Source organism: Octodon degus, unplaced genomic scaffold, assembly GCF_000260255.1.
Source record: "Octodon degus isolate 3935 unplaced genomic scaffold, OctDeg1.0 scaffold00063, whole genome shotgun sequence".
Classification (NCBI taxonomy): domain Eukaryota; kingdom Metazoa; phylum Chordata; class Mammalia; order Rodentia; family Octodontidae; genus Octodon; species Octodon degus.
In genome coordinates this window covers 8,190,070-8,209,400 of record NW_004524639.1, presented here as the reverse complement: position 1 = coordinate 8,209,400, position 19,331 = coordinate 8,190,070, and the positions used below count along the sequence as shown (strand labels likewise).

The 19,331-nt window shown below is 38.4% G+C and overlaps 1 protein-coding gene across 1 annotated transcript in view; it reads left to right on the top strand.

Annotated features, from left to right (window-relative positions):
* Positions 1-2,646: 2,646 nt before the first annotated feature.
* Ocrl (OCRL, inositol polyphosphate-5-phosphatase) overlaps positions 2,647-19,331 on the top strand; it is a 61,193-nt gene continuing 44,508 nt past the window's right edge. Inside the window, exons 1-3 of the mRNA XM_023718839.1 lie at positions 2,647-2,720; positions 6,585-6,661; positions 13,576-13,614. Coding sequence (XP_023574607.1) covers positions 2,659-2,720; positions 6,585-6,661; positions 13,576-13,614 — 178 coding nt within the window. The 5' untranslated portion in view covers positions 2,647-2,658. The remainder of the gene's footprint in view (positions 2,721-6,584; positions 6,662-13,575; positions 13,615-19,331) is intronic.

Genomic DNA, 19,331 nt, shown 5'->3' with positions numbered 1-19,331 from the left:
TGCAAACATTCTCACATTGAGCCCTCATTTGAAGTTCAAAATTGTGCCATATATAATTTAATGAATATTATTATTCTGCATACACTTACCAACTGGCATGTAATTTTCTTGCAGCTTTTGAGATTACGAATAATGTAGCAATGGTATTATTCATTTGTCTCTTTAATACAAAGGGTTTTTACCTAGGTACTGTGTTTATGAGTTGAAGAGTACCATACTCTCAACTTCGTTAGACATTGTCCTCTTGACCCCTTCACAGCAGTCTTACCATCTTGTCTTCCTTATCGAAGTACATCAGAGTTCTATCTGTTCTAAGTCCTCAACACACTTGGTATTATCTGACTTTGAAAAGTTTTCCAAACCAGTGGTTGTGAAATGATATCTCATGGTTTTATTTTTTTAATTTCCTTGAATAGTAATAAAGTTAGGCATACTTGCAAGTGTTTATTGGCTCTTTGAGTTTCATTGAGTATCCATTGCTTAGTCATATATTTTGTTAAAGAAAGAGACAGAGAGAGAGAGAGAGAGAGAGAGAGAGAGAGAGAGAACAGACTATAGTGATAAATCTTATGAAGAAAATTAAACAGAGAAGAAGGAAAGGATCATGTGGGAGTGGAAGGGTATTACTGGCTTGTAATTTTAAATAAAGTAACCTAGTCTCACTGAGAAAGTATGATTTGTGCAAAGACCTGAAGGAGATGAGAATGCAAGAAAACCCGAACAGCAAGCGCAAAGGGCCTGAGGCAAAACCATACGTGAAAAATCCAAGGAAAAACAAGAAGCCAATGAAATTAAGCAGAGCAAGTTGGGAAGAATAGAAAAGGAATCAGAGAGGGGATGACAGCTGGAAGTATAGGGCCTCATAGATTATCCTTTATTGAGTATATGCACTGAAAAAAGATCTACTCTCTGGCTTGTCTTTTAAGTTGTTTATGTTGTGAAGACATACATTTTGAAGTTTGGTGCACTATTGGTATCATTTTTATTCCCTATTTCAAAATAATACATTTTTTTTTTCCTTTTTGGTGCTCATTTATGCCAACCATGTGTTATACCAATGGGGTACATGACAGCTTTCTATTCTCTTATTTGCTTCTGAAAATTGAATTGTATTGTTTCTCACACTTAGATCTTTAATCCACATAGAATTGATTTTCCCTCTATGGTGTGAGGTTAGAATCTAATTTAATAATTTTGTGTATGGAAAATCAATAGTTCCAGTATAATTTACTGAATAATCCATCCTCTTAATGATTTGAGATGTCACATATGCTGGATACCAGTTTACCAAATGTGTACTGCTGAATGAGTCCATTTTGAAGCTTTGTATTCTGTTCTATTGGTTTTTCTTAGCTCCACACTACACTCTTATTTATTATAGAATTAAAGTCAGTCTTGATTTCCAGTGCAGTGTCAATTCCAAAGCAAATGAATGACAACTGAAACATTACTTTGAGAAGAATTTTTTTTGTGTTTTTCAACAGAGTAAAAAGGTCAGAGGAAAAATTAAAGGCAACAAGATGGGGGATAACCCAGGTCGAATATCACAAGAGCTTGCAATAAAGTGATGAAAGTGTAAAGGGCAACAAAAATTGAAACGCTATTACAAAGAGAATACGATGAAGACTTGTTGACTCTGATTGGACACAGTGATTGGGAGAGGGAAATAAAGATTTTGAGATTTCAAAGCTGGGTGGCTGTGCAGAATGATGAGTTTTGACACAATATGTAATCCCTGTGTCAAGGATATACATTTGGATTTGGCATATTTAAAGGTGACCTGGAGGGGGTGTAAAGGAGGTGCAAAGGCCTGCGCTTTTGGAAATTTTCCAGCAGAGGCAATGGAAGGAAGAGGAAGTGGAGGTCAGTGAGAAAATAATCAACAAGGTGCATCTTAACCTTGATAAGGATCTTTTAACTGGATGATGTGAGTTCTATTGGCTCAATACGTTTGAGTTCCCTCACAGGTATGACTGTGCTTTGTTTCGGGGCAACCTTCAATGTCCCCAGAGTTGTAATTCCACTAAGTCACAAAGCAGCATTTCACATGTATTCCTTGCTGGACAGGGTAGAGACATCCTCAATTTCTCGATGCAGTTCCCCAGGTTGGCCGCAGAGGGCGGAATCTGCGGCGGCCTGGAAAACTGGAGGCCTGGAAAACTGGAGCCGCTCTCTCTCTCTTGGGTCAGGCTCTAGTCTCCCGGCTCTTGGCTCCTAGCGCCTAGCGCGGAGCTGTTTCTCAAACAGCGCGCTGCTGAGTCGGTTGGGTGGCTGAGGCGGGAGGCAGAGTCGTCGGATTTGCCTGCAGTCCGCAGCTCCGCTGAGCCTGGAGGCCGCCCGAATGGAGCCGCCGCTCCCGGTCGGAGCACAGCCCCTTGCAGTATCCGCTCGTGAGAAGGGGGAGGGGAGGCCGCACAGGGCCGGGGGTTGGGGTCCAGGAGACTGCAAAATAACGCGGGGCTGGGGGCGCCTCGAGGCCCAGAGGTGGAGCAGAGCGGGGGAAGGGCCAACTCGGGAAGCGATGCTTGGGGGCGCGGGGAGGCGGCCGGGGAGGGGGTCTAGAGAGTCCTTTCGCGCCCCTCCGCCTCACCCCTCTCTGACCACGCTTCTAAAGAGGAGACCCTTGACCAGCGCCCGCATACTGTCGAGGGTTTGGAGATGAAGGGCCCCCTCCGGGAGCGCTGCGCCCTGACCCTAGCCCAGCGGAATGGACAATATGAGTAAGTAACCATCTGATTCCCACGGAAGAGGGGACCCTACCATTAACTTCCAGCCCTTACCGCGGCCAACCACCTACCCTGCCACCGAGGCCACGCGGGCAACAGGTTCTTGCCCAGGTGTGAAATGTTTGTAGTCTCTAACTACAGGGCTTTGTGCCTCATTGCTCTTGGCTGTGTTGCTCAGTGGAAGGACTCAATGGGCAATGGGCCGGGAAGTAGGAAGCCTGGGTTCTTAGTTCCTGCCTCTCAACTGACATGTGTTGTGTAACGGCGGGTGAAGTCAGTAAGACTTTCTGGGTCTTGGTTTCCTCGTCAGTTGAATAAAACATTAACTGCCTTATAGCCTTTGGAGATGTAACTGGATAATAATAAACGCAAAAGTGGTTTGCGGAAAGTAAGAGTGTTGTGGTAGTGCTTCGTTATCAATGCTGCAGACTCCGTTTCTTAGTCCCATTCAGCTTCAGTTCCTCCAGTTCCACAAACCTCGTAGTCCACTTGCTTGAAGTCTCCCCTAGTCATTAGTTCAGTCTCCCCAGACTATTGGAGAGAAAATGAGATGGTTAGAAACATAAATGGTGTTTGGCATCTTATCAGCACATGTCCCCTCCCACTCTGCCTTGCACACAGGAGTTCAGTATATGTTGTTGACTGATTGAGCAAAAGATTATTTTGATAAGCGATCACCATAGCTGCTAACCTCACTCCTTTGTTTCTAATGCCTCATTTTAAAAGTATGTGTAGCAACCATTGCATATCAGAGGTTCCCGTTCCTGTCTTCCTAGGCCACTTCCCTTGGCTATTGACTGGCTTCTGAAAAACATTTTCCTAGTTTATGAAGTGTTGATCATTTAAACCTTGCCTTCCCCTACATAAAAACAGCTTTTCTCAGGCTCCATTCTTCAATCTTCTGTTTATAATGCTTGATTTACACAGAAGAAATTCCCACTAGCCTAGCTTGCACTTAATTGAGACTGTTGGTGCCAGTGTACCGACACCAACCGGTGCTATGAAGTAGTCCTTTCCAAGGTCTTATTTGATCAGTTCTGTTCATGTCAGAAATTCATGCTGTTTTTCCCAGATTTCATCCAACCTTGGAAGAATAGTTTAATAAAATTCAATTCAACAGAAAAGTGAATTGAGAAGTGAAACACCACTACTACTTCCAAAGGTTAGAATGGGTCTCGAAGAGATGTGACCCTTAGGCAAACCAGTAGTTTTTGCCAGTGTGTCTTGATTTCCTCTTCAGTAAAACACAAAATTATGACAAATGAATAGAATAAATACATTGTTGAGATGATCTCGGCTCAAGAGCTAGCCCCTCATTTTAGTAGACTTGGAGCTCTGTTCAGCTAATGAGGGAGCCAGCCCTATGATAAGAGCCTCATCCTATGTGGGCCTTTGTATTAGAATAATTTTAAAACTTGTCAGAAGTAGCTGTTATGACTACTTGGTTTTTTTAAATTTTTTAAAAATATATTTACATGTTTGATACAAAGTCTTGCTACACAGTTTGGACTCAGTGATCTTCCTGTCTCAGCCTCCCTGCTCTAGGATTACGGGCATGCACCATGGTGGCCAGCACAGCATGCCTATGGGGCTATCACAGCTTGCAGTACTGGGGATCAAACCCAGGTCCTTGTGATTTCCAGGCAGGCGCTTAGACCGTTGACCTATCTCCCCAGCCCTATCCTGACTTTGTATATTCCCTACAGAAAGGTCAGATTCTCATATTCCAATTCTATATGCTGTGAGAGGGTAATAACATGGTAACATTTGATATGTACCATGTGCTGTTCTGAGCAGTTTTTATTTAATCCTTACAATGTTAAAATCATCCCCATTTTACCAAAGAGATTGAGACACAGAGAGGTTAAGCCACTTGTTAACTCTGGGTATATAAATCGTTGAGATCTAAATTTATGCACTGTATTTCTGAATTACACTGAGAGATTTCTTCTGCAAACATTTGGTAAAGACATCTACAATCATAGTGCTATCTGTAATCCTTAGATTCTCTTCTCTCGAATGCCTTCTCTGGCATGCGTGTCCAGAACTTTTTTGACTTTTGGACTTTTTATCCTAGAACTCTATCTTAATATTTATATCAGTGGTTCCCAATATCAACTTTAGGCGAAATGTACTTGAGGAAAAAGTTAAAACTGAGTTTTATTAGAAACAGGATAAAACATTTATTTTTTCAAGGATAATAAATTATGACCTATTATAACAGATTAGAAGCTGTTGAATTTCCATTCTGTTGCCATATACCTGTTATTTTAAGTCATTTAATTCTGAAATGAATTATCTTGTTTAGATTTTTTTTTGCTTATTAGTCTTTTGCTTCAAGTTTTTAAATGTCTAACAGTAGATGCTAGATAAGTGTGTAATTTACTTAAATTCTCAGTTTGTCTTGTAATGGTTTTTAACAGTATAGTTCAATTGAAGCTTTACTGCTAATAATACCATTCTTGTTCTACATATTTTGACATTGTAGTGTTTTCTGCACATTAGTACTTTTATTTTCCTAGTTGTGTCTAAGCAACAACCTACCCTGGAGAGATCCCTTTTAAAGTTAACATATTTGGAAAAAAATTCTCCCAAATTAAAAACAAGCCCCTTATAAAGAAAACAAAATAGAAATCAAACCCTTCAGAGCAGTGATACTTTAATGTCAGAAGCTGAATGGTTACATTTAGATTTTCACCTCTGCCTATAAATTAAGTCAGACCAACCTGTATATTGAGCATCTGTTATGCTGCAAACAAAACGGAGTAGGATAGGGTCCTGACTTTCAAAGAGTTCAAATTAGTGTGGAAAAATAAATATAAACAAACAGTAGTGTGTAAGTGTTCTATTATGGGGCAAGCAAAGGGCACAAGGCCAGTGGTTCTCTTTGGGGGTAATGAAAAATGCTTCACAGAGGAAGTAATATTTCAGCTTGTCTCAAGAAGAGAGAAGTATTATAGGTAAAAAGTACAGCCAGAAGAGTATGTAACTTTAGCGAAGCTAGTTGATACTCATAATGACTGTTTATCCAGCTAGACTTTGATTCTGGGCCACTAATACAAGTGAATTTAGAAATCTTGCATTTCATACAGGGAAGCTAAGTTCAGTTGTGTTCTTAATGAAATAGCAGCATGAAGTTGAAAAACAAAAGGGCAAACACAAGGGATCCCCTCTGATTAGAGTATCCTCTCTCATTAGAGCTCCACGAACCTGCATACTTTTTTGAAGAGAAAGACTCACTCTAGTAAAGCTATGGGAATGTCATTGGAAAGCTAGTGTATAAATTTTGAGATCATTGATTCAAACACACATGTCTGTAATGTGCTAGGATCTGTGCTAGATACTAAAAATGCTATGATGAAAACAGCCATAGTCCTTGTTGTCATGGAGTTAATGTCTAGCTGTTCTTTACCCTGGTATACATACTCTAAAGGTATAAACTATGTAGTTCATGTTTTTAAGTCTGTATGCTGCTTTTAGGACACAGATTATCACATTTATTTTATGACATATAGAATACATTACAGCCCTAGAGCTTTCATGATACTCAGATCCACAGAACTAGATGTAAGAAGTCTAATACAGACTGGAATCATGCAGCAAGACAGCAAAGTAGCTGGATGTGATGATCCATGCCTGAATCCCAGCCCTTGGGAAACTGAGGTCAGAGGATTGCTGCAAGTTCTATACTAACCTGGGCTACAAAGTGAGCTCACACCAGCCTGAACTGTATAGTAATACCCTATCTCAAAAAGACAGAGAAAAAAAGAAGACAGTAAAGTACTTTGTTGCTAACGTCTTAGGGAGATTTTGGATTTTGAAGATAGCTATTTATTGATATATTCTTCTGTTTCCTAGGTTAATAATCCAGTTGCAAGAGAAGGAGCACGTTCAAGATATTATTCCTATAAATAGCCACTTCAGATGTGTACAAGGTACCAGCTTTAATTGCTTAGTTTTGTGTTTTCTTTGGTTATTGTGTAATGTTGTAGATACATAAAGTTGTCACTCCATGTACAATAAATTATATTACACTGCCTAAAAATTTAACATTTATAGTCTACCTTTGATTGAGCAGGCATGGTATCAGTTCATCTCTTCGGTACACATCTGCAATGAAACCGTCAAGTGCTGGGCCTTTCTTGTTTTGGTAGAAATTGTATGAATGATCCAATCTTGTTGCTATTCTTGGTTGGTACAGGATTTTTATTTCCTTATGTTTCCCAATTTAATATAGTCTACCTTTGAGAAGATAGTATTTGTCTTAAGATTGCTACAGAGTTGAACTGTTACCCTGGCTGGGGTTAGAGGTATATGTAGTATTTTACTTTTGTAGGTAGTCTTTTTATGCTGACTGACCTATATGTGAATTTAAATGACACTATTAGGGTTAACTGACACTCCGTTCATTGTAAAATATCAAGATCACTTGGATTCACATGTTAGCACTTTGTTTCAAAATAACTTGAAATTAAGACATTTGGCCATGCGCCTCTTCAGATTAAACTACCTTAAAGTCAGTGGTGTTCATTCTCATACTTGACATGGGTGAATCATAAGCAAATTGACCCTGGGGAGAAAATACTTGGCTTTCTGTGCTCAAATTTGGGGTCTTAAGCACAGAAAATCTGTTTTCTTCTACAATGAACTTAAGAAATAGGAAGATTTGTGGAGGTGTTGCTTCTGTTATCTTACACTGCTCTAGAAAGGAAATTGATTACTATAAAACAAATGTATTATGTTCCCAGCAGGTCCAGTAGGTTTATCAGGCAAAAGCATTTTGTATTAATTGTAGCTTCTTGGAAAAATTGCATCCTACCATACATAGATTCTTTATTAAACGACTTAAACTGTTTTGATCAAACAGTAACATGCATACTGTAAAATGTTTGGAACCAGGGATTTAGCTGAGTGACACAGCGCCTGCCTGGCAAGCATGAGGTCCTTAGTTTAATTCCTAGTACCAGGAAAAGAAAGGTTGAAAAGAGGAGGAAAAAGTTGAGTCACCTAAATTCCACTTTATATTGTTAAGCATTCCCATTACTGGGACAAAATACCTGAAACACGCAAATTAAAAGTGGATAGATTTGCTTCACAACCTCAGAGGTTTCAATGCATGGTCAGTATAACCAGAAGCATCACTGGAGAAGGCCATGACAGAGCAAATCTGCTCACTTCATGGCACGAGGAAATGGCATAGCGGACGGAAGAGCACCAGCAAGATACACACTGCAATGGCACACGCCCAGTGAACTGTCTCCTCCAGTTGGACTCTACCTCTTAAGAGCACAGCAGCTATGGACATCAGTGGATTAACCCATTGATCATTTTGATGAGTCGTGAGTCCCCAGTGATCCAGCCACCTATCTAGGAGTCTCTTAATCCAATCAAGTTAACAGTTAAATTAATTGACATTAGTCTGCCTTTTGTCAACTTGGCACCTAATCAATCGCATGCCTTAAGCCATAGTTAATTTCCAAATAAACATACTTAATCATTCTATATAACATAATTATCCTGTGTATAACAAAAAATGTAATTTCTTCCCAAAAGTTTCATCAGTTCCAACATGGCTTCAAAGTCCAAGTCTAACATCTCCTCTGAGAGTCAAGGCAGAGTACTAGCTGTTGTTATACCTTAGATCTAAAATGCCTCCTAAAGCCAGTCACATAGCTCAGTGGACTAAAGCTCTTGCTTAAGCAGGCAAAGGGACTAGGGTTCAATCCAGTGTGTCATGCTGTCCTCACCCTCAACCCCCCAGCATGCTGAGACTGTGATTGAGACTGAGTGTGATTACGTGCGCCTGTAATCCCAGCACTTGGGAGGCTGAAAAATAGGAGGATCACTACAAATCTAATCTGTGTAGTGAGACCCTATAGACCCCTTGTACTAAATACATAAAAAATAAAATAATAAAATGCCTCCTGAAGGTTTCATATGTTCACAGGTAGAACTTCTGGAAGGTCATTGGATTGGGAGGCCTTTGGCCTTATCAGTGGAATAATCCACTGATGAGTTCATAGTTGAATATGGTGTTAGGAGGTGGGCCTTGTTCAGGAGAGGTGATTCACTGGGTGCATGACCAGGGGAGCATGTTCCTGTGCCCAGCTCCTCCCTTTTCTCTCTACTTCCTCCCTTCCATGACTTGAAAAGCTTTCTACCACCAAATCATACCACTATACAGTTTCTGCCTTGGAGGCACCTGACTACCCAATGACTGAACTCTCTAAAACTGTGAACCAAAGGAAACTTTCCCTCCTTTAAGTTGTAAGTGTTGGGTATTTTGTTCTAACAACAGGAAACTATGTAATAGACCTGTGAAGCCCTGTAAAATCAAATAACAGATTCCATATTCCCAATATATGGGTTCAGCATTCCTATTTCAAAAGGGAGGACTAGGGGACAGATAAGAATAGGACAAAAGCAAGACCAAAATCAAGCATGGCAAACATTAAATACCGTACCTCCATGACAAGATATGAGTTACAGAGGCCTTGGATGGTCCCACCCCTATTGTCTTGCCTGTTGCATTCCACACAGCTTCTCAGACTTTTCTTGGAAGAAGTTCCTCATTCCTGGCATCTCCAGCTTTCTGGATTCTCCACTGCACCTTCAGCTTGATACTTTCCCTCTCAAAGGCACACTGCCTGGCCTCTCAGACCTTCCTTTGAAATATGGTAGAAGCTTTCACAAACCCATGACTCTTGCATTTTGTGTGCTTGCCAAGATAAGAACACATAGAGAAAACTAAGGTCTGCCACCAGTTCAAGCAGTAGCCAGGCCACCATGGAAGAGATTCTGAATTGCCTAGGTGACTGAGCACAGTGAAATGAATCCCAGGGAACCAGTTGCGTTGGTGGCTCTTCTTAAGCAAGGCACTTAGGTTCTCTTCTGCAGGGAAAATATATACTTTGTACCCTTGAATTTGTGTGGGTAAGTTTTTGCTAATTACTAAGATACCCTCAAGACAAGTTTTTGTCTTTCAAAGTACTTGATTTCTTTTTGATGGTGCCATTCCATTCTGCAACCATACCTCCTTTGGTCTCAACTTTATTTATTTTTTTTTAAATTTATTTATTTTATTCATTTATTTGTGTGTGTGTGTGTGTGTGTGTGTGTGTGGCCAGCTCAGCCCACCAGGGGGTGGGGCTGGCTGGCATGTGGTGCTGGGGGTTTGACCGGTGTTCCTGTGCGTTGCCAAGCTTGTTCCAAGTAGGTGCTTTAGACCACTGAGCCATCTCACCAGCCCTGGTCTCAACTTTAAACTTAGTTATTTTGGGGCCAGAATTTTTTTTCAATTTTTTCTCTTTTTATTCCCAATTCTCACAGTAAATCTCACTAAAAGCAGCCAGCCGTACCAGCACTTGAACATTGGACTTCCTTAAAATATCTGTTGACATCAATTAATGAACCACCTTTAAATTCAGCGTCTTCTGAAGTCTTAGAACAAGGATAAAATGTAGACAAAATGTTTGCTGTAGCATAACATTTATGGCCTCCACTGTAATTCCTAATAGAGTCCTCATTCCTATCTGAAATCTCCTGAGCATGGCCTTTACAGTATCCACATTCCTATCAGTATTCTGGTCTGTTGAGCTTTTATTGGACTTATCGAACAACCTTTACTTACAGCATTGCTAGCTTTCTCCATTCTGATTCTCCAAATTATTCCAAATTCTACCCACAGGTCACATCCATATAGACTTCTGAACTACATGGTTAGGTATATTCACAGCAACGACTCCACTTCTTGGTACACATTTTCTGTGTTGGTCAGCTTTTCCATTGTTGATGCAAAATTTCTGACATACACAAATTAAAAGGGGAGGTTTTTTGGGTTACAGTTTGAGACGATTTAGTCCATGGTCAGCAGGCTTTAAGAAACATCATGGTGGAAAGGTGTAGTTGAGCCAAACTCCTTATTTAATAATGCCTGCCTGGAATTCATGTAGCCCAGGTTGACCTGGAATTTTTTTCTTGCTTCAGCTTCCTAAGTGCTGGGTTAGAGGCATGTGCCACCATGCCCAGTATCCTCCTATGTAAATTTTTATGTGTTCCTCAAGCCATTATGTTTTGATTCCTTTCCATTGTATTAACCGTGATATATTCCTTCATTTATGAATGGTCTGTAATGTAACTGTTCCCTTGTGTTTGACATTTGGATTATTTTGCACTAGTATAAATAGTAATGTGATGACATGTCTACATGTAAATCTTTCTGTACATCTCTTTTATTCCCTCAGAATTTATTTCTGTGAGTGAATATAGTCAGTGAATATACTTTTAAGACAGCATGTTAAAAAGAAAAAATAGTATGTGGTAAGCCTTCGCAGTACCTTCAAACAAAGCACCTGCGTAACATAATAAGTGGCTGCGGTTGCCTTGCTTTTCAACTTGTAACCCTACACAGGAGAAAAAAAGCCAAAGAACGTGGTTTAAGATTAGCATCCTATCAGTTTTTTTAACCTTTTTTCTTACTTCTAGAGTGTCTCTCTCCCTCCCTCCCTCCCTCCCTCCCTCCCTCGCTGTTTCTCTTAGTGTTATGTTTAGAGAGAAATAGCCAGTTGTTAGGTTATAAAGTTGCTCCTTCGGACCCTGAAAATATGCGCATGTATACTCTGTAGTTCTCTATGACAAAGTGAAAATTTAGCATTCAGTTTCTACTTTTTTTCTATTTCCAGACCTGTGCATGCATTTGGAAAACTGTATGCAAATAATCAGGTTTTATAGAACTTAAAAGATACTAAACAATAGTGGTAAACTTGTAATATCTGTATCCTGATAGCCTGTTTAGTTCATCATGCTGGTGATAGCACTGAGACTACATTCTAATATTGAGAAACTTAGTTTCTTACCGTTTGTTTCTGTTATACCTGAATAATGGGGCCAGATAGCCAATCTAGTCTTGTGAGGAGGCTAGCAAAGTGTGAGATCACTCTATCTCACCAATATAGATCTAGGCTAATCCCAAGAACTCAGTACCCAGGTTTCATTTAGCAAAGAGGGCAAGTGCTGTTGGCCAAACCCAGAGAAATAAGAGAGGAAGAGATACATTGGGTCTGGAGTTAAAATAACTGTACATATTTTGTGAAGTACAATATAATTTTCATGTATACAGTATATAATGGTGAAGTAAGAGTAATTAGCATTTCTTTGTGGCAAGAACGTTCAGACTGCTCTCTTATAATTGGTTTAATTTATATGATAAATTATTGTAAACTGTAGTTACCCTGCTGTGCTGTAGAGCACTAGAACTTGTTCTTCCTATGTAACTATACTTTAGTTCCTATTATGTCCAACTGTTCTCTATCCTCTCTGCTCCCTACCCTTCCTGCTCTCTAGTAACTACTCTTTTTTGTACTTCTAAGAGGTCAGGTTTCTTAGTTTCCATATATGTGAGGCTATGTGGTATTTGTCCTTATTTCACTTATTTCATAATGACCCCTCGCTCCATCTGTGTTGACACAAATGACAAGATTTAATTCTATATGTGGATGAATAAAATTCTGTTGTTGTGTAATATACATTATTTCTCCCTCCATCCATCCATGCATCTATCCATCCCACCCAGTATGACACCTCAGTTGATTCTGTATGTTGCCAGAGTGACTAGGTGCTGCATTGTAACATCAAAGGATGTGTTATGCTTCTTATAGATTGTGATAGACCTTGGGCTCACAGGTGTTCATTGAGGCCAGAAGGCACATAATTGCAGATATACTTTGCTACTCTGCTCTCTTACAGGGGAGGGGTAATTAGATTGATGGAAAATTTTTAGTCTTGGTCTGAGATGAGAAAGTAATTCACCTCTGGGCTTTCAAGTTCACTTCTTTGGCTTTTTATAAAAAGTATCTAAAGGCCACAGTTCGGTTATATTAAATGAGCATGTTATACTTGAGGGAATTTAGCTTGCCTGCACTTGAATTAACATGTGGTTGTGTTCCCTACTGTTTGTCATTCCTTGATTTGCATTGAGGAGTTCCATTTGCTTATTGGTTCAGTTCATTGTTTTCTAAGTTGAATTGCTCATAGTCTTTAGAAATAGCATTATTAAAATCCTTTTTCTAAAAAATGCTAAACAAAAAACAAGGATTTTTTAAAATAAATTTTAAAAAAACAAAAGTATACAGAATTGTGAAATATAATAAAAAATGAACAAGAGTTATTATATGTTGTTATCATCACAGAAGTTGCTCAGATTACAGGGCATGCAAAAATTGACCAAACATATAAGCACTAACTGCTCCTTTCAATGAATTATAGAAATTAGTAGTATAGAGGCCGGGGAGATGGCTCAGTGGAGTAAGCACTTCCCTGGCAAGTACAAGGGCCTGAGTTCAGTCCCCAGTTCCACAAAAAAAAAAAAGAAAAGAAAAGAAAAGAAATTAGTAGTATAAGTATCTTAGCTCTTTTGTGTATACATACATTTTTCCATGATCCCAGTTGTTCTTTACTTTTCAGCAATTTCATTCTTTTTCACTGTATCTATTGTACCTTTTGCATCTTATTTAAACTTCTCAGATGAAGAAATACAAATGGCAGATAAATATATGAGAAAGTATTCAACATCATTGGTCATTTGAGAAATGCAAATTAAAACAGGATTTTTTAAATATGTTCTAAGACTAGGGAGTAGTGACTGAAAATAGTAGTTACTGAGTTGTGCATGGTGGTATATACCTGTAATCCCAGCACTGAGGCTGAGGTAGGATGGCCAGTTCAAGGTAAGCCTGGTCTATCTAGTGAGTTCAAGGCCACCCTGAATTACAGAGTGAGACTATATCCATATTTCTTTTGGTTGTAATGGTTTTCGTTTCCTTCATCCTGTTTTTTTTATTTTTCCTTTTAGAAGCAGAAGAAACTCTTTTGATTGACATCGCTTCAAATAGTGAGTATCTTTTTGAGTGGAATTGATTTTCATTTAACAGTTATTTACCTGACTATTTAATGTATTCAAGACATCATTTTGAGAACATCTTACATTTTACCATTTTCTCCTTTAGTTTCCATTTTCTTAAGGCAGGTAGTTGGTAAGAACCTTTGTAAGAATTTTAAAATGATTTGTTTTTCTAATGCTGAACTGAGTTACCATTAATATTCCTGTCAGTTAAATCACCACTGTAGAACTGATAATTGTATGAAGGGCTAGTAAAATGTTTGAAGCACTTAAGTTTTATACATAGATTTTTGTTGTTTTTTAATTGCTGTCATGTTTTATACTTTTCTTCTGTACTTTATTTTTCCACATTAAATCATAACGTTTTCACTTGTTTATTACCTTATTTTCAAAGGCTACACAGTTCCAAAAATTGCTTGTGTAGGCATTCTTTCTCTTTTTAAGATAATTTTGGTCTTTTATTTATCTCTGTCCTTCGAAGCATCTCTATCAGAGGGAACATGCTCTTCCTTTTCACTGTTTCTGTTCTCTCATTTTTATCTGTTTGAAGCAAATCATTGACTTTCTGTGCAAGCTGTTCCTTATCATCTAATTGTACTGTGCTGTGAAAAGGAGAAAATGGGCACTTGGCTGCTCCGGCGGCTGGAGTGTGGTTGCCATGGAAAAGAGTATCTGACCCCATGAATCTAAATTGGTCACCTTATCTCTTGGTTGAGTCCATAGATGAGTGGGACTGGTACTTACCTTGGGGCTGCAGGTTGTACATAATTTTCTTTAGATACAGTCCTTCCCCTTGGCAGTAGTAATTTGTTACAAATGGTTCAGGTAGACTTTTTGTAGTTTGGATTTTTTTATCCTTTTGTTTATCATTAATTTTGAAATTCTTTTTTAAATGTTTTTTTTAATTTTTTTTATTTATTTATTTATTTATTTATTTATTTGAGAGAGAGAGAGAGAGAGAGAGAGAGAGAGAGAGAGAGGCCAGCTCAGCCCACCAGGGGGCAGGGCTGGCTGGCATGTGGTGCTGGGGGATTGAACCTCGGTCCCTGATGCTTTTGCTAAGCTTGTTCTAAATAGGTGCTTTAGACCACTGAGCCATCTCTCCAGCCCAGTTTTGAAATTCTTAAGAACTGTTCCTGAAATACTAATCTAGCTGCTGGCTTTTGTTGCAGGTATCTAAGAGAGACAATAACTCAGTATCTTTGTCTTACTGAGCTTAGAAGACCACAAAAATAATACTAACAAATGAAAAATGAGAGGAAAGTAATTCTTCAGTGATGACTGTTACTGTTGAATTAAGATACTAAAATATGCTGCTCTTGGTGTAGAAAGTTATTTAATCCAAAGCCGAGAAGTTAAACTGAATAGTGCCTTTTCTCTTTTACACACTGAAAAAGTTTTGCTGGCATTAGTTTTGCTGTGATCTTGCCTACATAGAAGTTAGTCTTATGTTGTTGTATAGAGTTTGACCTACTGGATCATGAGGAGAAATAATTGAGTGACCACTCATAAAATCCTTCCTTTTCCCTCCTCATTTAGTAGTGGGTTCCATAAGTCTGTAGAACACATAATGAGTTGTTGTAAGGGAACCCGATGTTTGTCACATAGGCCTGATAAACATGTATTTTCCCACTCTCTGAATATTGGTATTAAACACTTTAAATGTTTTTATTTTATTTTAGTGTTAGGGACTGGAGATGGATCTCAGTGGCAGTGCACTTGCCGAGCATGCACAGAGCCCTGCATGCAGTCCCCAGTACCACAAAAATGTCAGGTTATAGAGTTAATACTTCTTTATTATGTGTAATTTATTTTACTTTATTTTTTGGTACCAGGGATTGAATATGGGCCCATTATGTGTAATTTTCAAAATCAGAAGAATTTAAAAATTTCCAATTAAAATTGTTCTCGTGGAGATTACCACTGTGGCTAGCAATTTCACATATTTCTTTCTAGTCTTTTATTTACATCCTTACATAATTGGGATCCTTACATATAGAATTTTGGTGTTTAGAGGCTTATGGGGGGAAGGTTTTATTTGTTGTGTTTTATGGAGGAAGACGATTGGGGAATTGAACACAGGCAGATCATATTTTCTGCTATTGTGAGTTGAATTTTATCTTCTAATTGCTTATTACACTAGTAAATAGAACAGTGAGTACATTGTGGATATTTATTTTAATTGTTTTTTACTGTTTCATTTTGTATTTCTATAGGCAGTCCTGATTATCTACAAACCATTTTATCTCCTTTCTAATGTCTGTAACTGTTAGTTATGCTTCACATCTCCTTATGCCTATGAAAACTTGGGAGCCAGTGCTAAATAATGATGATGAGCCTTGGTTAGCTGCTGATGTCAGGAAGAGTGCTACAAGTGCTTGTCCATAGTTAAGGACATGCTTGCCAGTTGTTTTGACAGAATTTTTTTTTTAAAACCCATGTGAAGAAACTGCTTTTAGTCAAGTTTGTGTGTTCTTTAAAATCATGCCTGTTCACTGAATTTTGTTCAGTGTTTTGGTGTTTTTATGAAGATGGTTATATTTTTCTTATATTTTTATGACTTACTGATGGACTACATTATACTAATTTCTTAATATGACTCTCCCTAATTTATTTATTATTCAAAAATAATTGCTGAGTGTCTCCTATTTGCCAAGTATGGTTGAAACACTGTGGATCCTTAGAGAACAGCATAGATAGTTACTGCTCCTGCTTTGATTGTTCCTTCTGTGCTGTTTGGAATGAGAGCTACATACATGCCTACAATTTATTGATTCACTTGCCAGATGCTATGCTAGGTTCTAGGGATATAGCAGAGATCAGTACACATTTAGTACTTCATGGAATTTAATGTAGTAAACAGACTTTAAACTGATAAGATACAAATACATAATTGAAGTTTTAATAAGTACTATCAAGAATTGACACAAAGGGCTGGGGAGATAGCTCAGTAGAATAAGCGCCTGCCTGGTAAGCACAGGGTCCTGAGTTCAATTACCAGTAACACCAAAAAAAAAAAGAATTGGCACAAAAGAGTTCATAGGAGGGATGACTAATTTAGACAGGGTGGTGAGGGAGAACTTCTTTGAAGAATTGGCATTTAAATTGAGATTAAGGGGGGGTCTACGTAAGCACAGATGAAGATAGGAGAGAGAAGGAATATCCCAGAGAAGGGAGCCACCAGGCTCCAAGTTGAGAAATATTTTGACTGTACAATAAAAAGCAGCTGGGGTACCTGGAACAGAGCTTGAGCACCAAAGCAAAGCAGGCTAGGATTAGGTACAGTAGAATCTTGCAAGCCATGATGTTGAATATACACTTTTAATTTTATTTTTTTATTTTTTAATTTTTTTTTGGTGGACCTGGGGATTGAACTCAGGCCCTTGCGCACTTGCTAGGCAAGCACTTATTCTACTGAGCCATCTCCCTGGCCCCATACATTTTTAATTATATTTTTTATTTTTTTTCCATAATTTTACTGAGAAATAGCAATGAGACAGTTTCAAATCAAATTAGTAGGGCAGTTTCAATAATTAACACATTGTATACTGTCTTCCTAGTGGTTATTTGTTGTACAAGATGCACACATGATATCCTATTTACAAACACTATTAGAACAAATCCCTCTCTTCATTGAATTAAGAGAATGTAGCTGTATATCTATCCTAACCATTTTGAATACACAGATACAAAATGGTCATTCATCTCTATCCTTTTTTTTTAGTTCCATCATTCAAATGTTATAGGTGTATGAACTCAGGATATTCCAAAATAGTCCAGTAGCCCACAATAGTATTGGGTCTTCCGCTTCACTAGCAATGTCAGAAATTGTTGACCTGAGTCCCCTACAACTCAACATAACAGCATGGCTTTACTTCTTATATTTCATTTTTATACTTTTCTGATACATGGTTAAGACCAAGATAAAGCAAGACCTATATAACAAGAAATGTAGCTTTTGTATCTGACAAGGTCAGTCAGGTCCCCTCAGGATTTACCCTGAAACCCTGTACAGCAGTTTGTAGATCCTTTGTCAGTGTTAGCCATGCGGATGAGTCACGGCCATTGCTTGACCAATTTGCTCTCTGTGAAAGCCTGAGAAAATGTTTTTTCTCTCCATATGACTCTCTTAGGCACACTCTACATCATCGATACATTTTTAATTTTAAAACAATAGAAAAGAAAGAGTTTTATGCTGAGCTATCATTTGCATGGAAGCAGAAAGACTAATTAGGAATTGTTTCAATAGTAAAAGGTACAGTATGGTAACAGTAGAAGTGGAGAGACATGAACAGATTTAACAGATATATTTGTAGGTATATAAAATGTAGGAGTTGGTTGGCATGTAAAGGTTGAGGAAAGGAAGCATCAAGAATACTTGGCAGAAACCAGAAATCTCAGGTTTCTGACATGAATGTGGATAATGGTACTATTTGCATAAATACATTGCAAAAGGAATATGTTTCCTTTGAGGGGGTATCCTGCACTCAATTTTAGGTGTATTGGGAGTGCTCTGAGACACTTTTAATATAGATTATAAATTGACAGCTGAAGCTTAGAAGAAAGGTTTGGACCACTAGCATATAAATTATATGTAAAATTGTGAGAGATAGTTGTGATTGCATATATAGTTGTGCTGTCTAACACAGCAGCCACTAGCTACAGTATTGCTTTAGTTTAATGAAAATAAAATTAGAGGGGCCAGCGAGATAGTTCAGTTGACTAAAGCACCTGCTTAGGCAGAGCACCATGGCAGGGGCTCAATCCCGGGATGTGCTGTGTGCACTGAGATGGCAGTTGAGACTGGGTGTAGTGGTGTGCACCTATAATCCCAGAGCTTGGGAGGCTGAAAACAAGAGAATCACTACAAGTCCAGTCTATGTAGTGAGACCCTGTAGACCCTGTCCTAAATTCATAAAAATAAATTAATTAAAATTAAATTAGAAATTCAGTTCCTTAGTTGCAGTACTCATATTTTAAATGTTCATGAGCCACATTGAATTATTGGTGACCATATTAGATAGCACAACTATAGAACATGCCCATTGTCACACAAAGTCCTATTGAATAATCCTGGTATCAAATAAAATTGCTGTAGAATTGATGTTGTTCAAAAGAACTAATTCTTAAACATTAAACTCAAGGAAGAGCTATTTCAAAAGGCCCTAAAAATCAGTGACCAGACAAATTAGATGAGAGTATCATAGAAGCCTTTGGGAGAGATTATTCCAAGCAGTGATAACTAGTGGTTTCTGCTGGTAGTTCTAACAAAGTAGCTGAAGAGAGTATCCATTGTTTTTATCAGTATGGAGGTTATTAATGATCTTAATGCAATTATAGGTCATGGAAGCAGAAAGACTAATTCTGCTTAGGGGATGGTGGGTGTATAAGTCTTACTGGAGTTAAAAGAGAGATAGGAGATGAGCAGGAAGCGACTGTGTTTTCTATAAAAGCCTGACTGGGAGAGAATACAGAGATGGACTAGAGTTGGAGGGAAATATAGGGTGTGGGAAGGTGTTTCTCAGATAGGAAAGATTTGGAATATAATTTCATGCTGGTGGGGAGGAACGTGTGAAAGGGAGATTTTAGAGATCTGAGTGTCTTTGTAAAGAGTGATTATAAAGGTTACTGTGAGGATCAGAGAATTCTAAATGGAGTCTTCTTTGTATCAGAAAGGAAAAAAGGAGATGAGAACAAACACAAGTAGG